This window comes from Dermacentor silvarum, chromosome 10 (genome assembly GCF_013339745.2).
Source record: "Dermacentor silvarum isolate Dsil-2018 chromosome 10, BIME_Dsil_1.4, whole genome shotgun sequence".
Classification (NCBI taxonomy): Eukaryota; Metazoa; Arthropoda; class Arachnida; order Ixodida; family Ixodidae; genus Dermacentor; species Dermacentor silvarum.
The window spans coordinates 68537909-68554328 of record NC_051163.1 but is presented as its reverse complement, the minus strand read 5'-3'; the positions used below and the strand labels follow the sequence as shown (position 1 = coordinate 68554328).

The 16420-nt window shown below is 45.2% G+C and overlaps 1 protein-coding gene across 5 annotated transcripts in view; it reads left to right on the top strand.

The window, feature by feature from the left end:
- The window catches only part of LOC119465969 (structural maintenance of chromosomes protein 6-like), a 114411-nt gene that overhangs the window by 22908 nt on the left and 75083 nt on the right, over positions 1-16420 (top strand). For 2 of the 5 annotated variants that reach the window (XM_049657674.1, XM_049657675.1), the window contains exons 1-3: positions 10875-11037; positions 11152-11271; positions 13426-13545. In XM_049657674.1, the coding sequence (XP_049513631.1) occupies positions 13444-13545 (102 nt within the window). In that variant the 5' untranslated portion in view covers positions 10875-11037; positions 11152-11271; positions 13426-13443. Of the gene's footprint in view, positions 1-10874; positions 11038-11151; positions 11272-13425; positions 13546-16420 lie in introns of those variants that run through there. The other 3 variants (XM_049657677.1, XM_037726452.2, XM_049657678.1) reach the window with 3 other exon arrangements.

The following is a 16420-nucleotide window of genomic DNA, read 5'->3' as shown; positions in this document are numbered from 1 at the left end:
TATATAGATGGTGCAGCGCGTCCTGAGGGAAGCACGAGAGCCTGGGCGTATATACCAAGGGAGGGGGATGCCCCCCCCCCCCCCCCGATGTCAAAATTTGGGGGGAGGGGGGGCGCAAAGTATGCCATTGTCCCCCTCTGCCCCCCGTCTCACTTTTGAAAGCGGGCACTTTCGACTGCACGCTTTAAAGTCGAACAAAATTACATCTGAAGCTAAATTTTCTTTCTCAGTAAGTAATGCTTTTCTTTACTACGTATCCCCTACTTGGGCAGCGAGGATTGTCTTTTGTGCCTCCTTGGGACACGCTGTAGCAGACGACGTGCCGGATTCGAAGGCCTGGCGCTGGGCCGTTCCCGTCCTATACTAAATGTCAACTTGCGCTACTTGCATCATGCCCAGTTTTGGGGGGCCGCTATATCTGTATTTGAAAACACAATCAGCTTGTTATATTTAACCTGCCGGCGAGGGGGAAGTCCGAGAAATTATATACAACAAAATACCATACAGCAATAAGAATAATGTGCTAAAACCACACATCTTTGATGGTGGATATGAAACATCAGTGTGCGCATGAGCGGATAGACCCAGATAAGGAATTCCAGTCTTCTAATCAACGAGGGAAAAAGCTGAATTTAAACATGTGAGTTCGTGCAAAGTGGGGCATCAAGTTTAAGCTGTGATGTCGTCTTGTCGATGACTCTGGCATGGGGTTAGTATTGTTGGTATTATTTTTTTCCCCTTTTTTTGATAGTCTGACGATGCTGGGCAAGAAATCTAATGATGTTTTCGGCAACGTGAGTAGAGCGAAGTTAATTTCAGGGAACGAAGTGTAGAAGAGGAGGAAAGTCACGATCACAACGGTGACATATAACTATTACAGCTTTTTCTGAATTGCTTCTGGGCTGTTAATATCACTCTGCTTATAAGGATTCCAAACGACAGATGCATAGTCAACAACCGGACGGATTAGCGATTTATATAATAGCAGCTTAGTATCTTTTAGAGAATTGGATAGTGCATGACGTAGGTAACCTATTTTTTAGTGATTTGTTACACATGTAATCAATGTGTTTAGACCACGACATGTTATGCGTAAAAAATGGCACCGACATCAGTATACTATGTGCACTGGTCTACTAGTATAAGTGCACTGGCCTGTTACATGTACAATGCCAGCATTGTAACAATACAAAAAGTCTGTAATCGTACTTTTATTTGTAGAACCATTACAGCAAAATATACAAGTCTGACTTCCCATCTTAGATGATAGTGTACAATTTAGTTAGAGGTGCACAGGCTAAGCCAAAGTCCTGGTGGCTTGATGGTAGTGGGAATGCACACAGCTGTTACACCTACTGAACCTGCACAAGAGAAAAAAGCAAACAAAAACAAACAGATTAAGTATAAAGGATTAAAAAATCACACTTTCAACTTGCTCTGAGATATGAACACGTCACTGTGACAAGCCAAGTACTGCTGTTTAGCAGTTTCTTAACCTGTTGGTCCTCTTGCACAAGTGCCTGTCTTCTGTAGTGAAGCTGCTTAGCACGATTCATGACAAGACCTTTCTCTGTCCATCACCCGAGAATGTTCTCTGTAGTGGTCTGACTTGCTGCCATGGAAAATTAAGGTGATGTGGCAATTAAATGTACAGATTTTGATTGCTGAAGCTGTACCAAACTGTTGGCAAGCAAATTTTGTAAGACACTTCAATGTTTCAAATATTTGTGACTACTTAGAAGCACAATGTCCAGGTTTTCAAACCTAAGAATACGAAGTGAACCTGCCCTCATTAAAGCTTCAACCACAAAAAACAAGTTCCCAACGTAATTTTGGCGCCAGCCGGCGTTCACAGCAACCCAACACGCTCGACACCAAAGTCTACCTATGCCAGATCACAGCGTCGAGGCTTGAATTGTGACTAGCAAAGCATGAAAGCCGGTCGAAAATACGTCAGAATCTTGCTCCTTGTGGTTGGGTCTTAACATTTTTGATGCTGCAGGTAGCCAAATCTCGCGCATGTGGGTTGACTGAAGTAGCAGAAATTACAGGTTATTACTTTTTTTCATAGTGAATGACCCAGTTCGGATTATTTCCTAACAAGCTATTCATCTTCCAAAACTATTTCCCCATGCATGAGCCTGCTCGTTGCAAATAGGAGGAGAAAAACTTTGCTAATTGTTATCTTTTGTAGTTAACTTCGTGCCTGTTCTCTGTTCAACCAAATTTTGAAAATATTTTGGGCCAACACTGCATTTGGAAAAATCTAAGAATTATGTCTTCTCTACATCATTCAGGAGCCTGCATTTCTTTAAAAGAAATAAAAATATCAAATGTTGCATTTAAATAATCTTTGCTGCCTGCACCATGCATACATTTACAGTGTTAGTACTACGTAATACTATACTATAACCCCTGTCACATGGCACATGTAACGTCATTCGCAGCAAATGAGATTACGTGTTAATGCCGTTTTTGTTGCTTCTACACGATCATAGTGATTGACATTCACAGCTAATGGCATTCGCCCATTGAATGAGTTTCCCAAACTCATTCACGTGCGATTTGTATAATCTCGACGACAGGGGCTTGGCAAAAATTTACAAAATTGATAAGTTAAAATGAAATGTAATATATTTTCAAATAACCATCCAATGTTTACCATTGTATTGCTAACAATATAGTGAAACTATGTAAACAAGAAGCACGATTTGTAATGTTTCGTTATCATAGCAGCCTGCCGATAAACATTGCCATCAATTGCGAATGCCATTTTGTTTACTCGTGTAGACTGGGAACGCAAGACCACAATGACATTCGGTAGGAATGTCATTTACTGCAAATGACATTATATGTGCCGTGTGACAGGGATATAACTCTAGTTGCATTGGCACCAGATCCTATACAAACAGCCTGGTCATCGGAGCTGACAGGCCCGTAGGTGGATGTCAAAGCAGCCTCACTACACCTGCGTCATGTGGAAGCAATGTGCTCCTCTTTGTGGTAGGGTCACCAGCCTCTGTGCCAGGATTGCCCATGATTTCCCCCCTCTTGTGTTGTTCCTGGCTTACAGCTTTCGCAGACAGTGACCTCTTTTGCAACACCATTTATGACAGCTTCGCAGTCAGCTGTAGCAGTCTTTCCACTGCCCACTAGCCACATGTTACATCTTGTCAAAGCTATCACAGATGGTGCCATGATAAGACACTGCATGGCTTCTCCTTGAAGCTTGCTACCAGATGCGGTAGAAGAAGCATACTCAGACTTTCCACTGTCAATGCGTGTTTCTGGCTTACAACTGCTGTCAAAGGTGAAGCAATCTTCAAGGACTTTGCAGCTGTCACAGCAAGAACTTTGCCTTTTCTTCGATACCGCCAGTTTCCGCTCACTGTCGTCGCACTGGCAGACAGCCTGTGGCACAGCTGCTTCTCCAGTGCTGAACTCTCTTTCCACCACAGAAGAGCTCACAACAGGAGCATTATCGTGCTTCTGTGAGGCTCTCCTTGTGCTTTCACCATTTGTGTCAGGAGAACCGGATCAACACACCTCCCCTCGGCTTTCCCCCTGCTTGAAAGAACCCCAGGTGGTCAAAATTATGCCGGAGCCTTCCACTACGGCGAGCCTCATAATCAGAACTGGTTTTGGCACGTAAAACCTCAGAAAGAAGAAGAAGAAGTAGACTTGTTTCATAAAAAATGGAGGAAGGCAGGTTGTCCCAGGCCCACCAAGCCATGCTTCTCTTCCCTTGGCCAGTTATCCATAAGACCATGCAGATAAGTGATGCCCCAATCATGGCAATAATGCATCAGGGCAGCATTAACGGTCCTGCAGTTAATGAATTCGCACAACCCAGAGGACTGAGCTTCCCATGGGCGGTGCCGATTCTGCCTGCGAGAAAGAATGGCATAAAAAGCTACTTGCACCATGGGATTCCTTTCAATAACTCCTTGAGCAAGCTGGCGATACGTGTCCATACACACGCTGACATGCACTGTCAACCGCGTTGTTAACGCCAACGTGCACAATGACAACATCAAAACCAGCTAGCTTGCCAGCAATCATGGACAGCAAGTACTCAATCCTTATTAACCTATGCGCGGCAACGCTGACAGACGGCCCCCACGACGTGATGGGAAATACTGGTCCGCTTATTTAACCATCGAGTCGCAAGCAACCGAAACCCATGTCATTTTGCGAGCAGTGCAATTTAGAATATTGCCAAGAAATTAAAACTAACACAAAATAAATCTGAGCTTTTACATATAAGAAAGAAGGCTGTAGGCTCAATTAACTGCACTGGCTTCCAGTCAGCAGTATATGCGTGGAAAAATCTAAAGAATCCGTACTATGCATGAACAAAGCAAGTGGTCGCGAACAGGAACAACAAAATCGGCAGGCACACGACAAATACAATCAAAATACGTATTAGAATGGATGTAAATAACACTAGCAAATACAAAAACAATGCTACAGTGGAGCAGTAGTGCATATAAAAGGACGATGTTAAAGACTTACGAGGAACTTCATGTGAGACACAACTAGTTATGTTTACTAATGACCAGTTCTCATCTCTAGACCGAGGTTCTTTCATTGATTGTATCTTTTTAGACTTTGAAAAAGCCTTTGACACAGTATGCCATCGTCTCCTTCTTCTGAAATTAAGCAGACTTAACATTGACCCTATTTACTTTAGTGGATTGAATGCTTTCTCAACAAACGAACTCAATTCGTATCTGCTAACAATTCCGTTTCACCAACCTGTTTTGTAACTTCTGGTGTGCCCCAAGGCTCAGTCCGTGGGCCTCTTTTATTTCTTATTTACATTAACGATTTGCCGGAGGAATTGACATCTAACATTTGTCTTTATGCTGACGATTGTGTTATTTATCGTGAAATAACTAACCCAGATGATTCATTTTTACTTCAATCTGACCTTAACACCATTTCTTCGTGGTGTAACCAGTGGTTAATGAAATTAAACGTAAAAAAATGTAAAATGATGAAATTTTCTCGTGGTAGTGCTGTTTCTACATCCTCATACAAAATTAACAACACTATTCTGTCCTCTGTCACTTCCTATAAATATTTAGGTGTTCACATTACTAACAACCTGTCGTGGCAAACTCACATTGAATACGTGACAAACTCCGCGAATCGAACACTAGGTTTTTTACGTCGCAATTTTTCTCGCGCGCCCTCTTCCCTCAAACTTACATTATATAAAACGCTAGTAAGATCTAAACTAGAGTATGCTTCATCAATTTGGGATCCATCTACAGCACAGCTAACATACTTACTTGAAGCCATTCAGAACCGCTCTGCATGTTTCATTGTATGCAATTATTCGCGCAGTGCCAGTGTATCTGCCATCAAAACTAGCCTTCATCTGCCAGACCTATCATCAAGAAGGAAACTCACCCGGTTATCACTCTTTCATAAAATGTACTATACTAACCCAGAAATAAAAAATGACCGTTTTAAATCACCCCCTTATATTTCATCGCGAATCGACCACAACGTCAAGGTACAAGTACCAACTTGCCGCACAAACCTTTTCTTCAATTCCTTCCTGCCCAAGACAGCATCCGAATGGAACCACCTCCCCGCCTCGGTCGCCAGCAATCCGGTTCATTCATCCTTTCAAACTGCTGTTTCTAACATTATATAATGATTCACCACTCCTCTCTGTAACGCCATCAGGCATTGAGAGTATGTTAAATAAATAAATAAATAAATAAATAAATAAATAAATAATAAATAAATAAATAAATAAATAGACTAGCAGAACCAGGCCTTGCGGAACAGCTGCAGCAGAGAGAGAGAGAGAGAGAAGTAAACTTTATTGGAGGCGTAAATTAGTAGGTGAGACCCTGGCAGAGGAGCTAGGTGCAGCATAAAATCACGTCCCACGAGCGCAGCTGATGGGATTGGTACTGACAGAGAGAAAAAGCTTTATTTGTCAAACTTATAAGCACTCGGGGCAGGCCCTCTAGTTTGGGGCTACAGTTGGCTTTCCCGAAACTCTGATGGACCGTTCTGCTAGCCACTTCTGGCAGTCAGGATTCGGGTTGTGCAGGGTGGCCTCCCACTGCGCTATGTTTCTGTGTCTGTAATTTTTTTAGTGAGGAATTATCTATGCAGAACCAAATGGTGTGTAGTAGGTCGCCTTTGTGTTTACAATGTGGGCAGTTAGGAGTAGGGTAGAGAGTGGGGTAGAATTTGTGTAGGACAGATGGAACCATCAGCCGATTTGTGTGCCTTCTATGCAGCATGACGCCCTGTAAGCACGTCAGAGAGGGATGCGGGAGAGGTAGTTTGCGGCGCTCAAGCTTTGCTTCCTGGAGGATGTCGTGGTATGTAGTTGGTTCGTGTTGTGGGGTGGTTGAGTCATTGGCCTCCGTACCTAAGGTGCGGGCAGCAGGGGGGGACGCCTGGCAAAATGATTCACGGGCTGGCACGTGTGCTGCAGCATTTTACCCGGCCAGTCCCTGATGGCCGGGAACCAGATGATCCTCACCCTCTTGAGGGGTACTTAGTCATGACATGGAGGGCCTGTTTGCATATTTGACCACGCACGTAGTTCCGACAGGCTTCCTGCGAGTGCATGAGGATGTGGGCTTGGGAGTTGGTGGAGATGGCAAGGGTGATGGCTACCTCTTCTGCTATGGTGAATTCTGCGACTTTGAGTGAGGCTGTTACTATTTCCTGACCGTTAGGAGTGCATACTGCAACTGTGAAGACGTTTTGACGTGTTTCTGCTGCATCAATGTAGAGAGTATCTGGCTGGTGGTCCCATGTTTTTGATGGGTATTCAGTTCAAAGAGCGCACCACTAGCTCTTGATCGTGAGTCAGAACTTGGGAGAGGGCTGACAATGATGTGGGAGCATAGGTCCCGTGGGATATCATGGCGGTCTTGCACTGTCACAGGAGGCGAAATATTGAGGCGGGTAAGGATGTCTCTTCCCGCGGGGGTGCTAGTGAGTCGGACTTGATGGGCGACTCTCTGTGCTTGTGTGATTTCGTGTGTAGTATTGTGGATTCCCAGGGCCTGCAGTCGGTTGTTTAATTGCAGTAGAGAGTGGGAGGCCCAGCTAGGGTAAGCTTGTAAGATCTACGGAGTGCCTGGTCCAGACAATGTTCTTCTGTGTGTTTGAGTGGAATGAATGGGAGTGCGTTTGCACTTCTGGCGTATATAAAGAGGCTTGTACAAGTCGTAAGGCTTCCAGTTCTTTCAGCCCATGATTACTGGAAGAGACGCGCTTGATCATACAGGTCACTCAATTGGGTGACAGCTGTTAGTAGTAGCATGTTTACGGTTGTTTTGTTGTGTGGGGTACTGGAGAAATGAACCCCGAGAATGTGGATTTCTTTCCGGATAGGGATGGGAAGAAAGTTCACTTGTAACTGAGGGTATAAGGCTTGCGCCTGCTCCGAGGAGGTGGCACAACCATGCATTCAGACTTGCCTGGGGCGCATTCTAGCCCTCTTGACGTCACAAAGGACTGTACTGTGTCAATGGCCGTCTAAGGTTATTGCAATGGTAGCAGCATTTGACCAAATTGTAATATTGTCCACGTATTGAGCGTAGTGAATTCCTGGAATTTGATTAAACTTGTCAGGGAGGTCTTTCATGACCAGGTTGAACAAGACAGGGGATAGTACCACCCCTTGAGGGGTACCTCTTGCTCCTAAAGGGGTGAGGTCTGATTCCAGTTCCCCAAGGGAGAGTTTAGCCCTGCGGTCCTGCAGGAAAGCCGTAATGTAATTGTAAGTATGTGTGCCGCAGTTAGTGTCTGCCAGGGCGGTGAGTATGGCCAAATGAAGGCCATAATCAAATGCACCTATTAAGATCCAGTGCAAGCATGACTCTGGGCTGGGCCTTTTCGGTGTGAAGGTAGATGTCATGATAAAGCTGCAGGAATATGTCAGCTGTGCTTAGGTGGGGTCAGAAGCTGTACTGCATGTGAGGGAGCTGGTGAGTATGATCAAGGTAGTATAGTGTAGGCGTGTATTGATCACTTGTTCAAAAAGCTTCCCCAGACAAGACGTAAGTGATATTGGTCTTAAATTTCCAAGTGTTAAGTACTTGCCTGGTTTAGAGAGGAACTTTACTGTGGCTGTTTTCCATTCCATAGGAATGCTTCCTTGTACCCAGTGCTGGGGAGTTGAAATAGTCGGCTGTTTGTTGGAGGTCTGTGGAGCATAGGTTGTAAAGAGTCCGAGTTGTAATCCTGTCTGGATTGGTGGCTGTATTAATTTACGCATGATAGCAAGTTCCACCTGTAGTTTGTGTACTGTAATGGGCCGGTCTAGATTGTCATTTTGCTCCCTTTCGTAGTCTGGGTATTCACCGGTGGGGGTTGTGCAGAGGTGCAAACCAGACCCCACTGGTTTGCAGGCTGACGAAAAGTTCATGGTCAGTGCCTGGATATTCGTGTGCGAGTTGCTGAAGTCGATTGGAGCACTTTGTCCGAGTGGTTGAGGGCTCCATCATCGCTCTGAGAATGTTCCAGGTCTTGGAGATGCTGAGCTGGCCTGCCATTTCGTCCAAGATTTTCCTCTAGATCTGACAAGATAGTTTGTTAGCATACTGTTCGGCTTCTTGTGTAAGTTGGGCAATACGACATCTCATTGAGTTTTCGATTCAAACGCTGGCGACGTCTCCATTCTGTAAGGGAGCGCTTAGCATCCCAAAGATGAAGAAGGTGCTTGTCGACTGCTTGGGTATCTGTAGGCGGAAGAATAGTTCCAGTAAAGTGGTATTGATCTTGTAGGAGGGATTCCAGTGAGTGGGAGCATTCCATGACCACTTCAAGCTCCTGGTGAGAGAGTCATTGCGTTCTGTGTTCGCGCCACCTTTTCCAGTCTGTGAGAGCACAGTGTCGTCTCTTAGGAGAGTGTTTAGAAACGAAATTGTGTATGTAGGCTAGTTTGTAGACTACCTATGTTGTGGCTCAAGTTTTCCTACAACTCCGTGCTGGTATTACAAGTGAAAGTGAAGTCCGGACAGGTGTCCCAGGCCTCGCTTTTTCCTTGCCTGGTCGATGAGAGCGGGTCTGTGATGCATGCTGAATATCATGTGCAAACAAGAAATCAAACTACGTGCCAACAAAAACGAAAATAGGCGTGCATCTGGCGTCGTCTTTTCATGACCTCACTTCCGTGTGTTCAAGAGTCGATTCTTTGTGTGTGGACCACGGTGTAAGACCATAGTGTTGACTCGGTGGGGAGCCACGCGGCACAGCAGTCTTCGCCATTAAAAAATTGCATGTCATAGAAACCATAGAGTTTCTCACTGTGTTATAGTGGGTACGACTATTTTCACAACAAATCAGTGCAGGGGCGGGGCCTCGCCTCAATGACCATTTTCTTTTTTTTTCGTTCCTGTCTGTTTGGCAGCGTTGGAACGGAGAACACACTGGCCTGTTAGTGACTAGGCACAAATGTGGCTGCTGTTAAGGGCGCAATGGTATTCCTAAATAAACGCGTCACTGTTTTCATGATCCAAATATAATCTCACTATCAGGGAGAGAGCAGTCTATCTGGCTGGAGCAGTATTTTTTATTTGAGGTGTTGCTACGCTGCGCTCCGCAACACCCCAACGACCACCGCTTCGCGTCGGCGCCCGGAACCGCGGCTTCTGCCGCGGCACAACCGACCGCGCCGCCAAACAGAGAGGAAAAAAAGGAAAAAAAAGAAAACAAATAAACTTCTTGCCAAGGCGGGACTCGAACCCGCGTATCCCCGGTCCCTAAAGCCCCAACCAGACGTACGCGTTGGAAAGCGTCCGCACGCGCCGCATCGCGCCTGGCCGCGTACGGCGCCAGGCACGGAGACTGCGTCGCGCGTGTACGCGTTGCGGCGTGGACACCTACTGTTACGTCGCTACCTACCACCTACCACACCTACCATCATCTACCACTGCTAGAATTTTTACGCCCGCGCCAGAAGCTGCCACTGCGTCGCCCGCGCGACGCTCCTCACGTGACCACAGAACGCCTATGACGTGAGCACGGTGAACCATCGTGACTTCCGGAACGACTCTTCGCGCGGCGTGCAGGCAAGCCCGGGCAAGCTGCGTGCGTTGTGTTCGTCGTTCTGCGCGTTTGGCAGGTGAACATGGCAGCCGCGGCGAAACGCGCAGGGACGCGCGACAACTCGTGCATCGTTTGGGTGCGCGCCCTCTTCCTCTATCGGACGCGACGTGACGTCGAGTGAGCGCGGCGCGTGCGGACGCTTTCCATACGCGTACGTCTGGCTGGGGCTTAAGCGAACGTCGTAACCACTATGCCATACAGTCTTTTTTTTTTTTTTACTCTCTTTTTTTTCTCCACTAGGCACTAGGCAATTCTGGTAGGCCATACAGTCACTTTTCCTCTTTTTTTTTTTTTTTTTTTTTTTTATTGCCTCGCACAACGCCTCCTCGCATGTCACGGAACTTAAGAGCGCAAATACAGCCACTCTTCCGGAGCCTGCGTTCATACGAACAGTGCCTCCTACGAACCACATGATTGCGTTCGAGCGTCGTCGTCTTTGTCAAAAAAGAAGAAAAAAAAAAAAAAGAAAAAAAAATGGTGATAGGTCATCGAGGCGAGGCCCCGCCCCTGCACGGATTTGTTGTGAAAAAAGAAACGCTATGATAGAAACGTAAAATGTTTACTTTCGTATTACGGCAAGTAAATTGAGCTGCAACTTATAATTTAAGAACCTACCTTTATAAAATTAGTACATACGTTTAAGAGTATAAAACGTAAAGCTTGACCTAAAAGTAATATCTAGCCTTGAAGATCTGAATTTTAAATCTAGAGGGCGCCACCCTATGTTTTCAAAATTTCTTACGATATCCAGTTCAATCCAAGCCGAAGCGGCAGAAGCTTCCTGCTAGCTTAGCGCGCGAGAAAATCGGTCTAGAAGCAGCGCGGAAACGTGGGCTTCGGCCGCTCGCAGTTTGTCCTTTTGAGAGTTTTCATTCATTGTCACAGGTATTCCTTCGTATCGTTCAGTGTGCACAGCCTGCGTTTTGATACGGTACTACGGTAGGTCAACTTTAACCTAATCTCGGGACTTACGTGAAGCGCAATGGGCTCTATGTATGACGGTGTATGTTGTTGTGGGTCAAAGAATTGACAGTGTCTTTGTTTTCGTCACAGGTGTGCTGTTTTGGAGGCAGCTAAATACCAAGCCACGTCTTGCTACTGCAAGAGTGTGGTTCATGAAAGGACAACGTGAACACTCATGTCGGTGCGCACGGTGTAGCTGTCATCTGAAAGGCATGCGTTATTTATCGTCTCTTATTCGTTACCTACCGTCACTGCTTGGTGTATTCGTAGCGCAGGACCGGATTTCTCAATGGTTCATGTAATAAACACTGCGTGCGTCGTAGAACAGTGCTAGGCTAACTGAAGTAAAACCGCGGCAAATGAATGACGGTAGAATGCCGACGGGCAGTAATTTAAGGAATATAGGTTATGCTGTGGCGGGTGATAATCTTTGACACCGCCACTGTTCATGCTTTAGCCACTCTGCTGAGACGTATGCGCAGGCATATTTATATGTTTAGCCATATCAGGCAACTGCCCAAGCTTTAGAGGGAGACAGTTGGCAAGTTAATGTGGCGCCAAACTTGAACACCCCTTAGCGCATGCGCGACGTCGTGCGGTTTCGTCGTGTTTGGGAAGTCTCGCATATCAGCGGAGAATCGCTACCGTTTTTCTCTTGCCTTTGTGTGCACTTATGCTATTTGTGCTGTGTGCACTGTGCAGTATAGAGCTTTCCACGACCAAATTTTCCAACAGAACCTCATCCGCATAACCCCCCCTCCCCCCCCCCCCCCCCCCTCGCTGTGCTGCCTGTCCTGCGGCTGCTTACAGCGTAGAAATACCTTCAGTATCGTAAAAACTGCCGTAGAGGCAAGCTGTCGTCGAAGATGCCTGGCCTTTAATAAGAATGGCTCGACGACCTGATTATTTGAAAGTAGGGGAGGAGGGGGGAAAAGAATCGGCATTCGGCGGTCGACGCCAGTGGTGCGTGCGAAGGCCCATAGCGATAGCAGGGTGTCCTTGGCACGAGCGGAATTTCTAGGTAAAATCCTATTTCGTTCATCCATTTCCTTAAAAAAAAAAAAAAAAGGCATGCTCTGTATGACATGGTTCATAATCCCTAATCAACAGTCTGCTGTATTAAAAAAAGACACTTTCCTGCTTAAGTTATATATGATTATGAGAATATTTTTCTTGGCACATTGGCCTTTTTTTTTTTTTTTTCTTCTTCTTAACCAAGGTTGGAACGGTGAACTCAAAAATCTTGCAGGGTGCATGTGTGGAACATGGCGGGGCAGTGGTAGGCATATCTATAGTAACTTCCGGCAGATGCATACAATGTTGGGCGTATAGCATTAGTACAAAAGTGACGATTAATGAACCCTAACTGTAACGAGGGCGAGCTTGCCTGTCTCGTCTTGCCTTTATAAACGTTGGCTGCACACACAAAATGTCGGACTATCTTATGGCATCGCCGTGGCTTGTGATCCGATTTTCATATTTTCTGCCTTGCCCTGTGACATCCATTGATTACACTTGGCTATGAAAATTTCTTGTACGTTCTTGGTAGTCTGGTGGTTGCCGTCCACATGTTCTCTGGTTGCAGTTGTAGTTGTCGTGCCAACACATGTGTATGTACGAGTAGCCCAAAGCTGAGCAAAGCCCTCTTCTAGTACGGCCGCTCAAGTCATCGCTGTGCCACTCTTTCTTTCACTCTGCATTGCATTCTGTTGTCAGGCACACTGCTACACTAATAGACCAAGAAGAGGTCCTTGTGGTGTCGGCTAGAATAAGTTGTATGACACAGAGGATGGAAAAAGCCCAGGAAGAGGCCATGACATCACTCCTGATGAAGGCTCCTCATTGCAACAGGACATCCAATTTATGGGGAAGCTCCTCTTTGTCATGTGCCCAACTCCACAGCACTCACAAATATTTCAAGAACTGGATTGGACGACAAAATGGCTGCTGAATAATGAACCATGAAGTTTGCCCTAAAGGCAAATATTCAACAAACCTAGATGTTTAGATTACCTTCTAGAAGCCTCAGTCATTGTTTGATGTCAAGATAACTAGTATTAGGAACTGCTCCTCCTTTGTCTAGCAGTTGTCTTCTTTTTAAAAAAATACAGAAATGTCATGCCCCAAGATAGCAATCTGGTTCTGGTCAGTGTGATAGAGTTGAAAATGTTTTCATCCAGAAATTCCATTATTAATCCTCTTGACTTTGTGCACTCAATTTGCCTTGAGGCCTATTGAGACTGCCTCATTCGCTTGGTATGTGAGCAACGTGTTGGGGTCTGGGGCACTGAGTGTACTTGGCCTTCAACCTGCTTTGATTTACGAAATTAATTCAACATTTTTTACTTAATTTTCCACATGCAGGTGCTGTGCGGCCCAGATATGTCAAAGAGGCCACAGACGAGTGTTGATGAAGACAGCGCGCCATCCTCGAGCAAGAGGCCCAGAAGCAAGACACTGCAATGCTCGCAACCCTTCTCGGAGGTAAAATAGTGCACGTTGAGCTACGCTGCACATAATCTGTAATAGATGTGAGAGCACCAGTATACGATAGACCTGCCAAAGTCGCATTGGGCTTGAAGGGCAGAGCCGACAGGCAGCGTTTACAAAACTGCAATATCGCGGACACCACAGAATATGCAGGAACGTTTTTTACCAGGAACATGCTAGAGACAAAAGCCCTAACAGCAATGAGGAGAGAAATAAAAGAAAAACAAACTACGTAACTTGCGTGAAATGTAGTGTGAGGTAGCACTTATAATACAAAGCAACCAAATAGTGATCATGCTGTTATATAATACTAAAAAAAACACTTTTTTTTTCGTTCACATTATCACATATATATGTGATAATGACACGGGAAGCAAATGTAGGTCCAGTGCATCCTTAGTCCTCATTATTGGGGAGGGGGGTGCAGAAACGTGGCTCAGCAGTAGACGCATCTCTGATTGGCTGACATAAATGTCATTCTGGTCATTGTGCATCCAAAATGATTGGTGCTTTCCTCCAGTTCATACATATCGAGCAATGTCACGAAAGTGAGAGAGGCTTCTCTCCCTGCTGACATGTGTGGCTAATATATTGCACGATATATGAAAGACATAGTGCCATGCAATTTGGCGTAACATTAAGCCATATTTTGATGTCGCAATAAAACGGCTTAATTATCACATGGAAGGCGTTTACAGATCTGAATCTGTTTACCATCGCGCGAATTAACCCTTTCAGGCACCAAGTACTTCAGTTGATTAAAATCTTACTCTCACTGCATTTCTCGCATTTTCGGAATTGTAAAAGGCCTACAGCTGCAGAATAGCTTAACAATTTTCAATTCTTTACCGAGTTTTGCCAAGTTTACGGAATGGTGGACTCCGTACGGAAACTCACTGTACGAACATCAGATATGAGAATATCAACTATTTCATGTCTAGCAGGCTTGAAACGCACCTATCCAGCCACTTGAAAATTATTACTTGAGCAACACATCGTGAAAAACATTGAAAGAAGTGAACTGGCTACATACAGCATACTCGCATTGAGCAAGAACATCCGGCCATCTACTTGTCTTACTCATTTTTCTAGAACATTTTGCAGATGTTATTCAAACTTGCTACACAATTCCAATCGGAAGTGTTTGATTGGAAATGCGTCACGTTTTAAATATTGCTGCTTTCATCAATGCTTTTGCTGCTGATGCACCAATCTTGTTGTACAGAGTGCCTTAAAGGGTTAAGGGACACATTTCTGCGACCAGTAGCCACAGTGCTTTACTTGCTCTTGCAACCAAAACATAGTATGTCTTGTAGTGGGAGCACCAAATGGACACAAATAGTTAATTTGATGCAACATTATGTCCGCAAGTTGTAATTTTAGTATATGAAGTAGTTATTCTGTAGAAAAGTGCACAAATAAAAAGCAACTGCACTGTGAAAATGTGTGAATTGAGACTCCTTGACTTCTCTGCCTGCACAGCTTCCATAGTGTTGCCTTCCAAGTACAAAATGGAGTGTATGTACATGGTGATGACCAGAAACAACCCTAATTTTGGACTGTGCATCGTAGCACTGAGTGGCATATGCACTTCATGGTTGTATGTCCACAACAGCGACCTTCGTTCTATTGATAAGTGATTTTGTTGCGGCAGCAATTATACGGACGCGCATTCGCGATGCCACCCTTGTTATGCTGCCCTGATGACGAGGCATGTATGGCTCGCAGGCAGAGGTTTAGAGGGTCTACGGAGATGCACAGTGCATTTGGCTGCAAAAACAATGAAGCGAAGTGGGCGCACCCTCAACGATAAGCCCAATTGCCTCGGTGGCGAAGCTAGGTTAGCGATCTGCCTTCAGCTGCTGGCATCAGTGACGTGATAATGCGCACTAGCATTCCTGCTGAGTTGCTGTGTCTATGCTCTGGTCTGAGCTGTAAATGTCAAGCTAACATTAGGCTATATCTCACTAGGCGCCGATTAACGCTGATGGTTTCCGGTCAATCTCGCCTTATGCACCATCGAGGTGTGGCACCTGCGGCATGATGATGCCACAGGTGCCACTGGCATGATGAGCGCCACCAGTGGTGGCGCTCATCATGCCAGCATTGTGAGACGCCTGGTAGCTGCCATGGCGCTGTTTCTGCTCAGCAGCAGTTGCCTCGCGTGCTGCGTTGCACCAACATGTCGCACCCGCATATACGTAGTTAGAACACCATCCGAGGAGTTCAAGCACAACACTAAAATTCACCGTCGCGGTTAATCAATCGCCCTTTAGGCAAAAGTGCCAAGTTCTTTAATTGCAGTGCGATTTCGGTAAATATAATCTGATAAAATTGCAGTTATACTAATTCAAATGGGTCTTGGAATTTTCTGTGGCCCATTGTGTTTGTTGTGCATCTTGCATCCACCACCGAATTCAAACAAACAAATCAATCATTTCGTCTGATTTTAAGCTTTGTGGCTTACGATGACAGCTGAATGCAGTCAACATGGCATGTAGATTCGAAAGGGGCTACACTTGATAACTGGGCTGTTTTTTATGTTGATGGACACCACTACAAAATACTATGGGGTGCCAAATGCAATCGGGTATTCTCTATATCTCTTCATACACTCACTTTGTTCAATTATCTGTTCAAATTTGACCAAGTGGGTGCATCTTAAGTTGTAATAATCGAAACTTTTGTTATGGACCACGTTTTATGAAATTTTGGAAATTCCACGTACTGATAGTTTAGACAAAAATGTTCAGTTCTTCGAAGTTTGAATTCTGCAGTGCATTGTAAATGAAGAGGTACTATGTGACTGGGCCAAAATTGACCAATGTCATGACAACTTTACTGTGTCACCTCTGGCACATAGCCTCCT